At 41.0% G+C, this 18,778-nt stretch overlaps 1 protein-coding gene across 1 annotated transcript in view; it reads right to left on the bottom strand.

The window, feature by feature from the left end:
* The window catches only part of Tex14 (testis expressed 14, intercellular bridge forming factor), a 75,774-nt gene that overhangs the window by 27,906 nt on the left and 29,090 nt on the right, over positions 1-18,778 (bottom strand). Inside the window, exons 8-17 of the mRNA XM_048788235.1 lie at positions 18,305-18,428; positions 17,032-17,210; positions 11,872-12,023; positions 10,525-10,715; positions 9,936-10,086; positions 6,976-7,886; positions 5,444-5,547; positions 2,455-2,580; positions 2,164-2,252; positions 886-1,167 (exon numbers count right to left, since the gene is read on the bottom strand). Coding sequence (XP_048644192.1) covers positions 886-1,167; positions 2,164-2,252; positions 2,455-2,580; positions 5,444-5,547; positions 6,976-7,886; positions 9,936-10,086; positions 10,525-10,715; positions 11,872-12,023; positions 17,032-17,210; positions 18,305-18,428 — 2,309 coding nt within the window. The remainder of the gene's footprint in view (positions 1-885; positions 1,168-2,163; positions 2,253-2,454; positions 2,581-5,443; positions 5,548-6,975; positions 7,887-9,935; positions 10,087-10,524; positions 10,716-11,871; positions 12,024-17,031; positions 17,211-18,304; positions 18,429-18,778) is intronic.

Raw genomic sequence — 18,778 nt, 5'->3', positions numbered from 1 at the left:
TGACATAATATCCCATGTCCTGATTGTAAGCAGATTACCAGGTGGAAATACAGTTATCATTTTTAACCTGTAAATCTATTAACTAATGACAGTAAATGTCGCTTATTGCTAGGTTCCTCTGGATTTATTTCTAGCTTAGAATAAAAGACAAAGGCTGGGCATAATAGCACACACCTGTAATCCTGGCAATTTGGGAGGTTGAGGCAGGAAATAGAAGGTTCAAAGCCAGTCTCAGCAATTTAGCAAGGCCCTACGCAACTCAGCAAGACCATCTCAAAATAAAAAAATAAAAATAAAAAGAGCTGGGAATGTAGCTCAGTGTAGCACCTCTGGGTTCAATCCCCAGTACCCTCCCCCCAAAAAAGCAAAGAAATGAGCAGTAGGAAGCCGTGGTCCACCTCCTCCCTCAGGTAACGAAGGTTCAGTTACTTGCTAGATTACCTCCAGGACCAGAGTCAGTAAATGAAGATAATTTTACTTCCTTTGGACAAAGGAATCTTGTTTCAGTAATAGAAAATCTTAAGAACCAGGCTCAGCGGCTCACGCCTCTAATCCCAGAGGCTTAGAAGACTGAGGCAGTTAAAGGCCAGCCACAGCAACTTAGTGAGGCCCTAAGCAACTCAGTGAAACCTTGTCTCAAAAATAAAAAGGTCTGGGGATCCCTGGTACAAAAAAAAAAAAACAACAACTTATGAATCTCTGGATAGCTTTGTGTGAAGCACAGTGCGGTATAAGGGGTCTGCTGCTTTTCTTTGGAATTCAAGTTTCCCAGAAAGGTAAGAAAGGAAAGAGTATGAATCAAAGGAAATATGCCAGGTTTACTTATTTCTGAGAGCAGATAACTTGATAGAGTTCACCTAACACAATTCCCCCAACCAAACTTACTGGTGAATCTTTGAGGCTCAGGCTGTTTGCCGTGCTTGTCACTGTCACAGCCACTGCTGTCCATTTTTCCAAATTTGACATTTCCTCCTGTCTCATCATTTTCCCTGTGATACACTACAACTTGCTTCCAGTCCATGTTTTGAGGGCCCTTAACAGGGGGCTGCATCAAAGGAGCAGGCTGATTTTCAGCTTCACTGTTTAAAGTCAAACTACTTTGAGGATGCCAAGGAGGTACTGTGAGCTGCCCAGTAGCTACTTTCTCTGCCATTTCTTTCACTTCCACTGGGCACAAAAGAAAGCAGTATTTAAAACATCACTATGAACACTGTAAATAAAAGCCTTCATCTTTAATGTATAATACTACTATAGCTCATATTGTAATAATGATTGCCTTTTTACAGTTATTATCTTCTCTTGCCCTGTTTGGCTTAAAGGGAAAACAAATGACAGAGCAAGGGAAGAGAATTTCAGTTGGTTAGCCTAAACAACACCCTTGTTGTTGAATTCCAGAGTAGATGGCAACAGAAAACTTGTAGATGGACTCTTCTACTAATTTAACAAGAAAAATGACATCTGAAATTCCCAGCCCATAGTAATTAATGAAAAGGATTCTATTTGAGTTTGTTTAGCCTTTGTAGACTATAGTGAGATTATATGTGTTTTCATTTCAAATGTTCTACACTTCTGTTCATGTCACTTAGTACTAGTATTAAAAAAACAGGCATATGTGGGGGCTGGGGTTCTGGCTTAGCAGTAGAGTGCTCACCTAGCATGTTCGAGGCCCTGGGTTTGATCCTCAGCACCACATAAAAATAAATAAATAAAATAAAGGTATTGTGTACAACCACAACTAAAAAATAAATATTGAAAGCAAAAAATCAAAAGAAATCCAGACATATCCTTTTAAAACTGGTTTACAGAAGGATAATGTACTGGATGTGTGAGAGCAACACTATATGATGATCTTCATTTCAAGGATGTTTATATATTAAATATCCATATTGTATATTGTTTTATTACACATGTTAACTTATACACATTTATATACATATAAATATTTCCTACAAAATCTAAAAATGAAAAATCATTTCCCTTTGATATTCTGTAGCCAGAAGGGTCTTGCTTTTAAAATGGAAAGATCTCAGAAGAAAAATATGGGAGGACTTTGCTGTGGCTTGAAACAGTGAAATACAGCCTGTGTACTTAGAAATATCAGTAAGATGAGAAATATATTTAAAATTTCATTTTGCCTAACAAAACCCATGAATTCATACTTACTTTTCCATTTTATGTGTATCTCTCCATCATCTTCATTATTTCTTGACTTTGTATTATAGATTTCAGAAGACACACCTTCTACACTGGTCCTAAATTACATAGGTATTGGAGGGAGGGAATGGGAAAAGGGTGGACACAAAAACATTTGTTCAAGTTCTTGACAGAACTCAAAGCCCACTAGTCTACTCAGACCTGTCCCCTACTTCAGCAGCTATTCCTAAAACAGCACTGACTCCTTATTACCACCAGAGGGCAAAGGACTCCCAGAGTTCAGACTGCAAGGTTTCTTACCTTGTAAAGCCCTGGCGAAGGCTGGGTAACTCAGCAGGTCTTTTTGAGTGGCTTAACTCCGGAAAGAGTATACTACTTAGCTGTGTGACTTGGGCTCGCTCACTGGTATCTCTAGGCCTTCCCTGGCTGGAAAATGAAAGGATTGGGCTAGAAGATCTCTAAATTTTTTTCCGTTTCTAAGTACAGATTTCATGATTCTAAAAATGCTCTTGGGGGGCTGGGGATGTGGCTCAAGCGGTAGCGCGCTCGCCTGGCATGCGTGCGGCCCGGGTTCCATCCTCAGCACCACATACAAACAAAGATGTTGTGTCTGCTGAAAACTAAAAAAATAAATAAATAAATATTAAAAAAAAATAAAAATAAAAATAAAAAATAAAAATGCTCTTGGGTAATTTTCAAAAACAGAAGAAACCCACAATTGAAACAAGTTCACCACACAGAGTCCATCTACCCCTCATTGCCACAAACCATAGGTGATAGCCCAGGTGACAGTTCTACTTCTACCCTTCCACAGAATTCTTCAGTAACAGGCCCATCTCTACATATGTGATAGCACAACCAACAACATTTGCAAAGATCCTGAAGAAGAATCCAACACCCTCAGTTTAGTCTCACCAAGTTCTGGACCCTGACTTTGCTGGGTCAGTTGTCAGACTGGCCAATGTCAGTCTCTCTAGATGAAACTTCCTAATATGCAAAATGATTATATACATTTTATCATCTATTAATCTAACTTCAAAAATGTGTGATCTGAATTCCCCATTGTCCAGAATGTATACACTCCAGGTAGACCAGAAGGTGGAGAAATCAGCTCTGATCAGCCTATTTAAAGAACTTTTTGGCAACAACTATCAAGAATCTTCAAAATATTCAAACTCTTTGACCTAGTAGTTCTGCTTCTGGAAATCTATCCTGAGGACATAATCCAAAATGCAGGGAAAAAAATTTATTTGCAAGTCACTGTGTCCTTGTTCCTACATAAAAAATATTAAACAACCTAAAAATCTACAATGGGGGATAGCCAACAATTTCAAAAACAAGTTTACCATTTTTAAAAACAGCGAGGTGCTGTAGTGCACACCTGGTGCACTCCCAGCTTCTATGGAGGTCTGAGGAAGGAGGACTACAAATTGAAGACCAACCTGTGCAACATACTGTCTCAAATTTTTTTCACATTTTAAAAAGGGCTGGGGTGTACCTCAGTGGTAGAGCACTTGTGAAGCCCTGGATTCAATTCTCAGTAGTAAAAATAAATAAGTAAATAAATAAATGAGTGAAATTGATCTCATAGAAGTAGTAGAATGCGTAAAATGGTGGTTACCAGAGACTGGGGCTGTTAGAGGCAAAGGTGGGGGGGAGAAAATGGTTGGCCAAAATATATAATTATAGTTTTATGGAAGAAATAAATTATAGGAGATCTATTGGGCATGGTGGCAAATACCTATGATCCCTGGTACTTGGGACAGTGAGGCAAGAGGATTAGAAGTTCAAGGCTAGTCTGAGCAACTCAGTGAGATCCTATCTCGAAGTACAAAATAAAAAGCGCTGGAGATGCAGCTCACTAGTGGAATACCCTGGGCTTAATCCCCAGTACAAAAAAAAAAGAGAGATCTGTTGTATAGCAGGATAACTACAGTTAATGATGATATATTCTTCAAAAATGTATAATGGGAGAGTATAATAGGAACATTATGTGCTCTTACCACAAAAATGATAAGTTATGTGAGGAATTTAATTGATAATTACCTAGATTTAACCATTCTACAATGAATATATACCTCAAAACAGCATGGTGGGGCTGGGGATGTAGCTCAAAAATAAAGTGCTTTCATAGCAGGCATAAGGCCTTGGGTCCAATTTCCAGCCCACCTCCCCCAATCACACAAATTATGCTGTATATGGTAACAGTGTTATCTGTCAATTTCTTTTTAGTTTAAAAATTATAAAAACAAACACATTTGGGGATAAGGGTTTAGTGCAGTGGGAGGGCAATTTCCTAGAAAGTGTGAGGTCCCAGCACCATACACACAAAAAGAAAACATATTTATTTCTTCTCTAGTAATTCCCTATATGTGCCTAGTATTCCAGTAACTCAGGAGACTGAGGCCAGAGGATCAAGACTGAAGCCAGACTGGGCAACTGTCTCAAAAAAAAAAAAAAAAAAGGAGGCAGGTTAGGGAGCTGGGAATATAGCTCAGCGGTAGAGTGTCCCATGGTTCAATTCCCAGTACTGCAAAACAACAACTAATAATAAAAAATAATAATACCCCTTATATATTCTCCTACGAATTATCTGTGAGAAAGCCAATTCACTTCATTGGGCTGGAATGTAGCTCAATGGTAAAGTGTTTGCTTCACATGTGTGAAATCCTGTGTTCACTTCTCCAGTTCCAAAGAAAAAGAGAAAGAAAAAGAAAAAAAATATCCAACCAATTCACTTCATTGATATGGCTTGAAATCAGACACCCCAGAGTAACAGTGATGTTTAGCAACACATACTTTAAACAACCAACAATGCTGTTTTCTGATTAGTTTGATTTCTGAAGCACTGGTGAGTGAAATATCTGCCATTTCTTTCTTTCTCTCTTTCTCTCTCTCTCTCTCTTCTTTGGCATGGGGAAATTATTCAGAGGTGCTCTACCACTGAGCCACATCCCCAGCCCTTTTTTGTATTTTATTTAGAGACAGGGTCTCACTGAGTTGCTTAGAACCTTGATAAGCTGTTGAGACTGATGCTTTGCTTTTGACAACTGATGAGTTCTGATTAACTTGCCAGCCACTTTGCCTGTGATATATCCTGTAAGTTTCCATTATGCTACTCTTTAAACTCTCTTGGTAGAGAGAACATACCAAAATCTGTTTCTGAATTACTCTTCTTCATTACTCACAATCTTTTTGTCACTAAAAATATGAAGATCATTAAGTGGCCTCAAAGGCCACATGAGTCTAAAGACATAGTGACACAAAGAAAAATAAAATATTGACCCACCTACTATTTTGGTTCTTGCTTCTTTCCAAACTGTCCTTGGCTCCTTGAGTGGTCTGAGATTGCTCATCTGTGTTCTGTTTTCCAGGGCCACAAACAGTTGGCAGCTTACAAAGCAATAAATATATATTTCAGTGCTTTGATGAGGGAATTCTCTTCGCTTTCACCACCATTCAAAGCCATTCTTGCTAAATGTGTAGAAATTACCAGACCCACCATGATGATTTCTTTTTCTGTGTTTCTTATCTAGTAATCTTTCTCTTAGTTGGAGGACTTTATCTAGAAATGTTGGACTCCAAGAACCCAGTCCATACAGAATACAAATGGAAAATGCTCAGGAAAGTGGTTTTTTTTTTTTTTTGCGGGCAGGGGGGAGGTGGGGATTGAACCTCAACCACAGAGCCATATCCCCAGCCCAATTTTGTATTTTACTTAGAGAAGTTGCTTAGCGCCTCACTTTTGCTGAGGCTGGCTTTGAACTTGTGATCCTCTGCCTCAGCCTCTTGAGCCCCTGGGATTACATGTGTAATCCATATAATCCAGCAGTAAAGTGTATTTTTTAAATATTTATTTATTTTTAAATTTTAGGTGGACACAATATCTTTATTTTACATTTATGTAGTGCTCAGGATCGAACCAGTGCCTTGTGCATGCTAGGCGAGCACTCTACCACTTAGCTACAACCCCAGCCCAGTAAAGTGTATTTTTAATTTCTATTTTGTCTGCTCATGAAGGCAGCAGATCTTTGTGGTAGGAGCCCTGGGCTTGGGCATTAATCCAAGCTTCACTCAAGACTAATCTGAGAGAATCCTGTACTTCAGTTTCCTCATCCATAAAACAGGGACCATTAGTTCCTACCAGTGGGGATGTTATGAAATTAAAAATAAAGGCTATGATACTTTGGAAGTAGCAGAAGAAACGAAGTTTACATCCTTCATTCAAAAGAGAGATTTTGGAGGCTGGGATTGTAGCTCAGTGGTAGAACGCTTGCCTAGCATATGTTGAGGCACTGGGTTCAATTCTCAGTACCACATACAAATAAATAAAATAAAGGTCCATCAACAAATGAAAAAAAAATTTTTAAAAGGAGAGATTTTTGGATCTGCTTTTCCAAACTTTAGCATAATTTTAACAAACTTAATTTCCTAGCTTACTGAAAATCAAAGCAACAAAAGTGGGAATTGGAGATGGCAGCAAGACACATAAAAGTGAGAGGAGACATCAAAAATGGTCACAAAGGATGAGCACGGTAGTATACACCTGTAATTCCAGTGACTTGGGAGGCTGAGGCAGAAGGATTGCAAGTTCAAGCCAACCTCAGCAACCTAGCGAGACCCAACAACTTAGCAAGATATTGTCTCAAAATAAAACATTTTAAAAGGGCTGGGAAGCTGGGCATGGAGGCGCACACCTGTAATTCCACCTGAAATAAAGCCTCTACTAGTTGGTGCTTTTATATGTCATTTCCTGCACATAAGTCAGGGGCAAAGTTGATCCTGGATCTAAGGCTGACCCTTCCTCCCACTCTGATTTACCTGTTGGCTGGTCTCTGGCTGTTCCCCAGTGCTTTCTTCAGATACTTGGGTGAAAGACTGCCAGCCACAGTCACTTCTTTTCTTGGGTTTTTTGCCCAAATGTCCCCCTTCAAAGCCTTTCACTGTTCTTGGAGACCTTGCCAGGGTTGGGCAATTGCCACTGGTGTCTGACTTGGGACTCCATGAGAGCTGCATGACAGGAGGAATATAACTCAAAGATGGGGGGCCCACGGCTGAAGGTGAGTCATAGGTGTCTGAAAACTCTCTTGAAGTAGCCCATAAAGACCTGCATGTTTCCTGCTCATTCTCTAACAACTCAAGTTCATCTATTTTCTGCTGGATGTTTCTCAGCAAATCAGCATTCTGGTGCATTAACGTCTGTGAAATCTTCAGATTCAGCACACACTTACTGATGTACTCCTCAGTCATGGACCTGCTGCTCACTTTGCCCTTGGCTTCTCTGGTTGGCTCAGGTAGGCTGAGTGAAGCAAGTGAACTATTTTGCCAGTACCCGAAGGAGAGCTCTGTGTCAACTTCTGAAGAGCTCTCATCTTCATCACAAAAGTAAGCCTCTCTCTCCATCTTCTCTAACTCGTCTTCCACAGACTGCAGTTCACCTACCAAGTTTGGTCTATACCCCTCAAGAGATGAAGCAGTTCCTGGGTGCTCCTCCTCTCTGTCATCCCCCAAATGTAAACAGCCTGAGTAGATCTCATTGATTTCGAAGCTACAGAGGCTTTCCTGACTTGTTCGGGTGCTCCAGATCTCTTCTGCCATAAATGGAGGAGCTGGAAAAGGAGTACCTGGATTCTGAGATTCCTGGGCCATCAGACTTGAATCAGGGATCTGAGGAGCTAATGTTACCTTTGTGGTGGGAGAAAAGTGACCCCTTGGTGAATGTGGCTGACTGCCTGTGGAAAAGAGGAGTAATATGCAACTGATTAAAGGGATCACATTCATCCAGGTGTGATAATGTACACCTGTAATCCCAGCTAATCCAGAAGCTAAAACAGGATGATCACCAAGTTTGAGGGCAGCTGAGCACTTTAGTAAAACTCTTTCTCAATAAAGGGCTGGAAATATAGTTCAGTGGTAGAGCACTCCTGAGTTCAATCCTTTGTACCAAGACTTAGCTATTGCTTAAGAGGCATAAGAATATAGAAATGAACCAGGCATAGTAGCACATGCCTATAATTCTAGTGGCTTTGGAGGCTGAGGCAGGAGGTTGCAAGTTCAAAGCCCACTTTAGCAATTTAGCAAGGCCATAAGCAACTTAGCAAGACACTATCTCATAAATAAATAAATAAATAAAAAGGGATAAGGATGGGATGCCAAATCCTAAGAGAAATGTTCCGAACTTCATTTATAATGTGCTCAAAATGTGTTTAACTGGCTGGGTGCAGTAGTACAGACCTATCATATCAACTTGGGAGACTGAGGCAGGAGGATCACAAATTCAAGGTCAATTTCAGAAACCTGGTAAGGATCTGTCTCCAAACAGAAAATAAAAAGTGTTGGGAATGTAGATAAATGGTAAAGCACCCCTGGGTTATATCGCCAGAATCAAAAACAAAATAAAATGTGTTTAAATGTCAAGAAATGGGGCTGGGGATGTGGCTCAAGTGGTAGCGCGCTCGCCTGGCATGCGTGCAGCCCGGGTTCGATCCTCAGCACCACGTACAAACAAAGATGTTGTGTCTGCCGATAACTAAAAAATAAATATTAAAATTCTCTCTCTCTCTCTCTGTCTCTCTCTTTAAGAAAAATTAAATAACATAAATAAATTCAAAATAAATAAATAAATGTCAAGAAATGCAAAATTATACGCCCCTGGATTACAAGGACTATACTAAACCTTCTTTCTTTCTTTCTTTCTTTTTTTTTTTTGGTACCAGGGACTGAGCAAACCAAAGGTGCTTAACCACCGAGCCAAATCCCTAACATTATATATATATACACACACACACACACACATATATATTTTTTTTTTTTGGTACCAGGGATTGAACTCAGGGACACTTGATCACTAAGTCACATCGCTAGCTCTATTCTGTATTTTATTTAGAGACAGGGTCTCAGTTAGTTGCTTAGCACCTAGCTGTTGCTGAGGCTGGCTTTGAACTTGTGATCCTCCTGCCTCAGCCTCCCGAGCCCCTGGAATTACAGGCGTACACCACCATGCCCATCTTGTTTTGATTTTTTGAGATGAAGTCTCACAATGTTGTGCAGGGTGGTCTCAAACCCTTAGATTCAAGTATTCCTCCTGCCTCAACCTCCCAAGTAGCTGGGATAACACGCACAGGCCACCATTCCAGGTTAGTTAGGAGACAATAGCTTTAAATTTAAAAATTATTTTTCAGCTGGGCATGATGGCACGCTCCTGTGATTCCAGCTACTCGGGAGATTGAAGCAGAAGAATTGTAAGTTTGAGGCCAGCCTGGGCAACTTAAGAGAGACCTGTCTCAAAATAAAAAGTAAAAAGGGGCTGGCGTTGCAGCTCAGTGTTGGAGGGCTTGCCTGGCACACAGGAGGCACTGGGTTTGATCCTCAGCACCACATAAAAATAAATAATAAAGGTATTGTGTCCATCTACAACTAAAAAATAAAAATAAATAAAATAAAAAGGGCTTGGAACGTAGTTCAGTGATAGAGCACTCCTGAGTTGAATCCCTAATACCACAAAAAAAATCATTTTTATTTGTGAAGCAACTAGATAATTCTTAAAAGTAATCATGCTAGAAATAAACATTATTACTACTCAGTTTTGCATCCAACCACATACTTATAGAACTGAAAAAGTCTAATATAATTTTAAAGATCTTGATTTTTCCCTAAGGAACCCATCTTTTTCCAGCATGGATTACATGTACAGTTTGAGGAATCAATTAGTTACCATTCATGTGACTCTCAAAACACACTGGTGTCAAAAATAATATTCAAGCTGTGAATTAAGGCCATACCTGTTTCCTTTAGCTCTTTGATTTCCAAGTCTGAGGTTGCTTTTGGATGTTCTGAAGTCAGTCCTAGATAGACACTGACATCAGGACGGGGTTCATATCTCTGTGCCCTGGGGCTCTTAGTTAGCTGAGTTCTTTGGGCTCCAATAAATTCCTATTAATACCAGAAATATTGTCAAGGACATTATCTGCAGTCATCTGAATGTCACTGATGTTTCAGAAACCAAAATAGGTAACCGATAAACTTCCTTTTACTTGTGTTGGGTTGACTTAACTACAGTTCTCATTAGCTAATTTATTGTTATTCCAAAACCTTGAAAGCAATAATAACTGCTATTCATTGAATCTCTGCTATGTGCTTATAGTGTGCCTCTGTGATGCATTGAACTCCGCCTCCCCAACCCCGGGACCCACTCTCTTCCTCAATTTGCTGCTGTCCTCACCAGGTGAAGCTGTTAGGCTTTTCTCAGAAACACAGGAAGAGTATAATAAAATGAAGATTTCCAAAACTTCCTACAATTCATCTCTAGTTTCTCCCTATTCTCCTGAGCTGGGTAAGCAAAAATAAACTCCCAACAACTTTGGGGCTTGCCTTTAAGTCATTCTTCAGAATATACCGGATATCTTGAAGGTTCATCGTTCGGTCTTTCTGCTTGACCTGGATGCCTGATTTAACAATATCATAGTAAGGTTTTGGAAGCCTGACATCAGCCTCTAAACAATTTCCCAAGACTACAGCTTCTTTAATAACTGAGCCGTCTAAGCCATTCCAGGGTATGTTGTCTGTAAGGAAAAACGTCATAGGTAACATTAAGAAATAAATTGAAGTTGTATAACCTTAGTCAAGTCACCCAACCTCTTTAACATTCACTTCTTTCTGTAGAAAAACAATCACAAACAAAAAACTACTTTACTCACTTACCAGGGAAATCCCTGACATTTAGACAGAGAGTAATAGTGTCAGCATCATGTACACACTGGTTCCTCACCGACAGACTTGGGGACCAAAGAAAGTTTCACGGCATTAGACTGGACAGCCCAATACATTTATCTCATTGAAGGTCATGGTTTTACCTGTGGGACTGCAAACACCACGAAAGGTTCCTAACTCTTGGTATTCCCTCAGTGAATACTCTGCGTGTGTGTGTTCCTCTTTTGAAGGAGTCCTTATATCTTCTGATATGTGACTACTTCACATTATACTCTTGTAGGATTGAAAGGGTTTCTGTTTCATTCACTGGTTATATATCTACTGAACCCTGGGTATGCTTAATTTTATATTTACTTCTCAGAAGCCAGTCTTCCCCTCATTTATCAATCCTTAAGAGGCACATCAGAGATTCAAAAATACTGACATCAAAACTTAGTTTAAAATTTTTGCTTGGGGGCTAGGGATGTAGATTAGTGGTAAAGCATTTGCCTAGCATTCATAAGACCCTGGGTTCAATCCCTAGCACTACAGAAAAAGAAAAACCTTTGCTTGGATTAAATGTATTATCATGAACGAGCAGGCGAAAAAGCTTTGCTGAATCTTAAAGAACAGTTAAAAGAGAAAGGTTTCTGGGAGACCATCTTGCATCTTCCATAAACACAGATAAGCTTCCTTAATGAAATCTGTCAAGTGCAGTGGTGCAAACCTGTAATCCCAGCGACTCAGGAGGCTGAGGCAGGAAGATAGCAAGTTTGAGACCTGCCTTAGCAACTTACTGAAACCCTTAGCAACTTAGCAAGACCCTGTGTCAAAATTTTAAAAATTAAAAGGTCTGGGGATGCAGCTCAGTGGTAAACTGTCCCTGGTTCAATCCCTGGTACCAAAAAATAAATAAAAGAAAAATATTTTTCTAAGTTGTACATTTTCATAAAACTAAAATAACTCCCAAGTGGGGGAACCCAACCTGAAAATGAGGATTAAAACAACATTAACATGCTCCTTGATCACCTGTTAAAATCTCTTGTATGATCATGGAAAAGCTGTAGACATCTGACTTCACTGTGGCCGCCTTCTGTAAGATCACCTCCGGAGCGGCCCAATTGTACAGCTGAGTGGGGAGGGGTACTCGAGTCAGGTCCCTGTGTATACCACTGTCCTGGCTACAGAAGGAAACACACAAGGCAGGGCTCATGTCTTAAAGGGTCTTTGTGATAACCACACAGTGCACTAATTTGTGAAAACCGGCAACTTCTTTAAGCCTCTGGAAATGAAGCCAGATCCTGAGCTAACCCCCACTGCCCTGGATGGAGCTGTTCAAATACCCGAAATACTTGGTAATTCCTGCCCACCCCCAACCTCATTAGAATATTCTCCCACTCACTCACTCCACTCAAGTCACAGGGACCTTCTTTGAGCTACTCCAACATGCCAACCACATTACCACTTCAAGTCTTTGCACAGGTGTTTTCTTCTGTCTGGTATGCTCTGTCCAAGGATCCTAGAGCAACTTGTAACTAAAGTATTAGTTGAAAGTCACCTCCTCTGGGAGGCCTTTCTGATTACCTACTCTAAAATAGTCCTGTTTTATTGGCTTCAGGACACTTGTTATCTGAATTTTTTTTGTTCATTTTTTTTTAGTTTACTATTTGCCTCCTCTCCATTGGAGTCAATTCCTTGAGAGTAAGTACCTTATTAGCACACATGGTGGCACACACCTGTAATCCCAGCAACTTGGGAGACTTTGGCAGAAGTATCACAAGTTTGAGGCCAACCTCAGCAACTTAGGAAGGTTCTGTCTCCAAATTAAAAAAAAAAAAAAAAAGGCTAGGGATATAGTTCAGTGGTAGAGCACTTGCCTAAAATGCACAAGGTCTGCAGTTTTCACTACTGCAAAACAAAAGCAAGAGACAGTAAGTTCTTTCCTGGTCTGGCATAAGGATGACCATTTCAAACTTTGGGTAAACTTCCCTAAATAACCTAAATAACATTTCTTTCAGCAGAGTTTTGGGTTTTTTTGGCAGGTGGAGGATAGGGGTATGGTTATGAGGTATTGAATGTATTTTGTGCACACTAGGCAAGCACTCTACCACTGAGCCTCATCCCCAAGAAACCATGAAGTATAATACCTGGTACTAAATTTTTGGATATATTGCTGAATAGTAGATGTGGCTTTGTGTAGTGTGAGCAGTATGGCTATGTACACACTTGCATATTTGATGTTTAAATATATACTTAATATATAAGTGTACATCTTTAATGTATAAATTTAATGTGTTTGCATAATCATTACACAATTATATAATAAATTAATACAGGTTATATTAGTATCACAGAAAAGGCAATTTGTTTTGTTTTGTTTTTGCTGTGCTGGGGATCAATCCCAGGGCTTTATATATGCTCAATCACTGAGCCCCCAGAAAAGCAAAGGAATGTTGTATTATCAGAGATGGAGATGAAGCAGCAGCATACACGACTCTTCAAGTTGGAAGGAAATTCTAAGAGGGAAACACCCACCTCTCTCAAGGGTGTCTAAAGCTTTGGCAAGGGACAAGTAATTTATAATCGAGGTTTCTTATTTTCTTTCACCTTCCTCTCTTACAATCCTTTCTTCCTTCTCTGTTAAAGCCAGCTGTGTGGGGATCTTCTTTTCTGGCTGTCATGGTAGTAAAGTTATTTGTCTGGGCTTTAGCTTTGACATCATTAAAATTACATTTGGCCTCAGCTATGTGACACCACTTGCAAAAAAAAAAACAAAAAACAAAAACCTCTAAAGATTCCATTAAGAAAAAGCTGAGGAGTAGGAAACACTGCTGTTATCACTTTTATATCAAGAGAGAGTGCTGACCCTTGACAATGACATTCAACAAACTAATATGCCCAACTAGAGTGTTACCAAAAATAAACGTGAAATTGACATTTTTTTTTGGATTCTTGGATAACCAACTCACATTATCAACTTTCAAAAAAGGGTGCATTGTTATAGTTGTGACTACAATTAACATTTCTGCCTAAAATTCTGAGCTCGGGCTGGGGATATAGCTCAGTTGGTAGAGTGCTTGCCTCACAAGTACAACAACCAGGGTTCGATCCCCAGCACAAAAAAAAAAAAAAAAAATCCTGAGCTCAATAAGCCCAAATGAGAATCTATACTTTCTTGCCATAGCCATTGACCCTGGTTACTTCCCACCCCCTCATCTGGACAGTTGATCCCATCTTTCTTTGCATTTTTGATCCACTGGCTCCACCCTATGGCCTCCTAGCTGATCTTCTTGCACTCAATCTCCCAATCCATACTGCCTCTGTGGCCTAGAGGTATATTCTCCCACCTGGCTCTAGATCTAGTTATGCCTCTAACCAACCAACCGAGTAACTTCCCACCATCCTTTAACCTCTTCAGGCCTCATATATAAAAGGACAAGGATGGCCTGAGAGTGTAGCTCAGTGGTAGAGCCCTTGCTTAGCATGCTAAGGGCCTGGGATTGCAGCACTGGAGGAGGGGTGGGGAACATGCCCAGACAAACCATCTTCATTTCACTTTAGGATTCACATTTCTATGGGACAGCAAAAGCAGAAGGAAGTGTTATTCCTCCTTTTCAACAACAGATGGTGCTCCATCATTGACCAATAGTTTGAATCTTGTCAGCTTTCCTGAAAAGTTTCTGGTGGTGTTATTAACAACACAAAAGTCCAAACTCCTCAGTTTCCACTGGTCTGGAATTCACAGCCAAAGTGGTCAACTTTGGACCTTCTGTGGACCATTTTTCCTTTAGCTAGATTCATCTAATCATTTAACAATGACTTGACTGAGCATATATTATGTGGTTGCTGTAGACAGTTACAAACAAATCATTCTGCTCCCTGGGAATTCACTACCTAGTAGGGCTTACACACTAAGTAGAAGTGCATGTGAAAAAACGGATGTGAAAAGTACCTCGGGAATAAGGGTATTGATGCAGCTTCAGGGGATGTGCTAAAGTGAATTTAAAAGAAGTCAACATGAATTCTGCTGACATGTATGACTAAAAAAAATAAAAATAAAATATGAAAACAAAAATAAAAGAAATCAACATGAGCAGGTATTCCAGATGGGGGAACAGCACTCCAACAGAATAGAATGAAAGTGGTTTCAAATGGCCAGTAGGAGGGGGAAGGGATAAAGCTGACACTGCAGGTAAAGTCCCACCTAGGACGGCTTCTGCACCTTGCAAAGGTGTCTGACTTGATCTTGCAGACAACAACAAAAGTTATTTGTTTGCTGATTTTGTTGTTGTTTTTTGGTGCTGGAGATTGAACCCAGGGCCTCACATATATTAGACAAGAATTCTACCACTGAACTCCACCCCCATACCTCCCCTGAAAGTTTTTTTTTCAAGTGTGTGTGTGTGTGTGTATTTTTAGTTGTATATGGACACAATGCCTTTATTTTTATGTGGTGCTGAGGATTGAACCCAATGACTCACATGTGCTAGGCAAGCTCTCTACCACTGAGCCACAGCCTCAGCCCCCTAAAAGGTTTTAACTGAGACTGAGAATAAATATTCTGAGGCTTAGCAGCTTGGCTGATGATAGTCACCTTGCCTCTGCCTGCTCTCACAAAGAAAACTACAACAGCTCTGGGCACATCCTCACTACTCTCCTGCCTCTTTCTTGCTCCCTCAGAGTCCCTTCACACACAAGAGGAAGAGCAATCTTAACTTATAAATCACCCACTTCACCACAATGTTCAAAAAAAAAAAAACTCCTTCCAGAGCATCCCAGTGGCTTAGGTTTAAAGTCAGACTCCTTGATGAGGCCCATAAGACCAAGCAAAATCTAGCTCCTGCTCTCTTCTACAGACATAAGGACAAGTCTGGCGATGTGAAAATCTTTCAGTTTCATTCACTCAAAAAACACAGGCCGTGGACTGGGGTGCAGCTCAGTGGTGCAGTGCTTGTCTAGCATATGTGAAGCACTGGGTTTGATCCTCAGCACCACATAAAAAAAATAATTAATTTTAAAAAATAGGCTGCATGCCCACTGTGTGAAGGCCTATTCTAGGTACCTGGGATACAGCAGTGAATAAAACAATCCCTGCCCTCATGGAGCTTTGCATCTCATGGAAGAAATAAATTACAGAGTACGTGAGAAGCAAAGACCTGTTGAGAGACTCAGAAACAAAGCAAGAAAGAAGGATGGATGGGGAACATGGATAAGAGATGGTAGGGGACCTAAGTAAGGCTTACTGGCTGAGCAAGTGGCTGAGGCTTCTCAGCAGAGCAAAACCAACACTGGGCCAAAGGCTCAAAGCTGTGGATGGCAGCAAAGAAGTGTAGAAAAGATCCTCTTCCTCCTAAAGTCTTGGGTAGAACATGGAGTCTGCCCCCAACTCTCCGGCAGCCTTTGACTCCAGCCCAACAGCAAACTAAGCTCATGCACCAGCCCTTGAATGAGGGTGTAAGAGTACCTCTCTCATTCTGAGATCCTGAAGTCAGAGAATGACTTTAGTATCCATGTAGGAGATATGTTAGACCAAAAAGCTCACTGGAACCTATCATCTTCTCTCACCTACAGCTTGGGCATGTTTCCCAGCCTCCATGTAGTAAGAAAGTGCCTGGGCTCTGTCCATGGCAAACTGGGATATTGTGACATGTCCATTTTAGGCTGCTCACTCTTGCTCCCTGGTCAGCAATGCAAAGAATGCAATAGAGGACTGAGGCAAGTCCTTTCCCTTTCCATCTTGGCACTTTATCTTACTTGCAGCAGCCCCAGTTCCCAGTGCTGCACATGGAGGTGATTATGCACTTACTGCCTCAGAACGCAGAGCTACCCATGGGACGAACACATAACAGTGCCCACTTCAACGCACATGCTAGATTGCAAGGTAAGGCATACACCTCAGTTGTGCTAAGCCACTGAAAATTTTGGAGTAGGTAGTTAGAGGCTTTACACACCATGGCTAACATGGGCTCTTGTTACATGTTTACTAAAATGAGAATGTCCTGAGCAGAAGTAAATTCTCTAAAGTCTCTGCAGGCTTGGCAGACAAGACAAGCCATTTGGAAAATCTCTTCTACCACTGATGCAAAATTTTGCCCATCAATGAAGAAACCTGCCCAGGTCAGATTCTGTCTCTACAGAAAAGGTCCCCAGGGAGACCCTCTTCAGAAGAAAGCCACATTTGTAACCCACCTTTCCATCATGTACTCCAGGTTCGTCAGTCTTGCTTCCCCTGTGGAGACGATGTGGACAGCATAGGAACTGAGGGAGCGGTGGACAAACCCTCGAGAATGCAGGTATCTCAGGGCGTCAGCGATCTGGAGCAGTAAGGGCACAATCACCTCCATGTGCAGCACTGGGAACTGGGACCGCTGCAAGTGAGAGATAAAAGTACCAGGGACAAAAGGGAAAGGCTCACTGATACTGTAGGATCCTTTGTAATTTCCAAAGTTTTTTCATTTGATTTTTATAGCTATCTGGTATCCCAATGTATAGGTGGAGAACCTAAAGTTCAGTGAGGTTAGGTGACTGGCCTGAAGTCCTACTGATCCAGGCCCCCTAGCTCTAAACCTAGATTCCTTCAGCTAAGCTGAAAGTTCTCAAAGCCTGGTATATACCTGCAGGGTCAACCTTGGGGAAACTTTCGGGGGAAGTTCCTCCACTACTACCAGTAAACATGTCCTGGGCCCCTCTCTGTCCAAGCCTATGCTCTTGAGAGAATCTAGAAGCTCAAAGGACCCCACAATATGCAGGTAAGCAGTCCAGATCCTATACCAGTCAGATGAACCAGAATGATCACCCTAAGAGGACAGAAACTTACTCTCATCAATGTACCCAAGTGATGCTTTTCCTCCAGAGAAACAGCATTTTAAGGTGATGCCCTCAGTCAGGGAAAGAAAATGAAAAACAGAAAGATTAGGAGGTCCTCAGGCAGGAGGACTAGCAGGCCATGTGGGAGAAGGATCCTTTTTGGAGGGTCTCTCTTTATCCCCACCCAGTTCTAACGACTTGGTCTTTAGAACAAATCATGGAGAAAAAGAAACCCTCCATGAGCTCATTTTGAGGCCACATGCCAGCCCAAAGCACCCTTGCCAGGAAATCTGTCCCCCACTTCAAAGAAATCTGAGAGGCAAGAAGGGAGGCCTGTATACAAACCAGGATAGAGCCCAAGTGAAAAATGTAGGAAAATAAAGCTAGTGGCTTTGTTAGCTAGCAGTGTGTTCATTGTTCTGAATCTGTCAAGCTCTTAGACAGTGATAAAGCAGAACTGACAATAACAGCATCACATTAGTTCTGATCATGTGCCTGTCAGCTTTAAATGGCATGTTACACAGCCCCAATAAAGAAAAAGGCTTTGGAAATGTATCTTATACGCACAAATGGGGAACCTTGTGCTGAGGCAGAGGAGAGAGGGCAGGAGGAGTGGGGAGGGCAGCTAGGCAGAAATCATGGAACAGTCATTTACTCGTTCATGGAGAACACTGAACAGAGTGCCAATGGTGATGCGCTCATACACAAGCCGGGTCTTCTCCAAGTCCTGGGATAAGCACACAGCCATCAGCTGTAGCAGGTGAGGGTGCCGCAGCTTGCTGGAAAAAAAAAAAAAAAAAAAAAGGAAGCTTCAGAAGGGGTCCAAGGGTAGAAGGACATGGTGTCCTTTCTTCTGAACCCTCTGAATACATTCTCAACAGTTACCATTGTACATAGCATTTTTCAAAGAAACAGAATATGAAAAAGGCTCAGTGGCCCGTGCCTATAGTGCCTATAATCCTAGCCTGAAGAAGAAGGATCGCAAGGTCAAGGCCAACCCTGGCAACTAGCTAGACCTTGTTTAAAAATTAAAACAAACAAACAAAAATGGCTGGGGATGAAGCTCAGTGGTAGAGCACCCATGAGTTCCATTTCCAGTACCACAAAAAAAAAAAAAAAAAAAAAAAAA

Source organism: Marmota marmota, unplaced genomic scaffold, assembly GCF_001458135.2.
Source record: "Marmota marmota marmota unplaced genomic scaffold, marMar, whole genome shotgun sequence".
NCBI classification, from domain to species: Eukaryota; Metazoa; Chordata; class Mammalia; order Rodentia; family Sciuridae; genus Marmota; species Marmota marmota.
The sequence above is the reverse complement of the archived record's forward strand: the minus strand, read 5'-3'. Positions and strand labels throughout refer to the sequence as shown.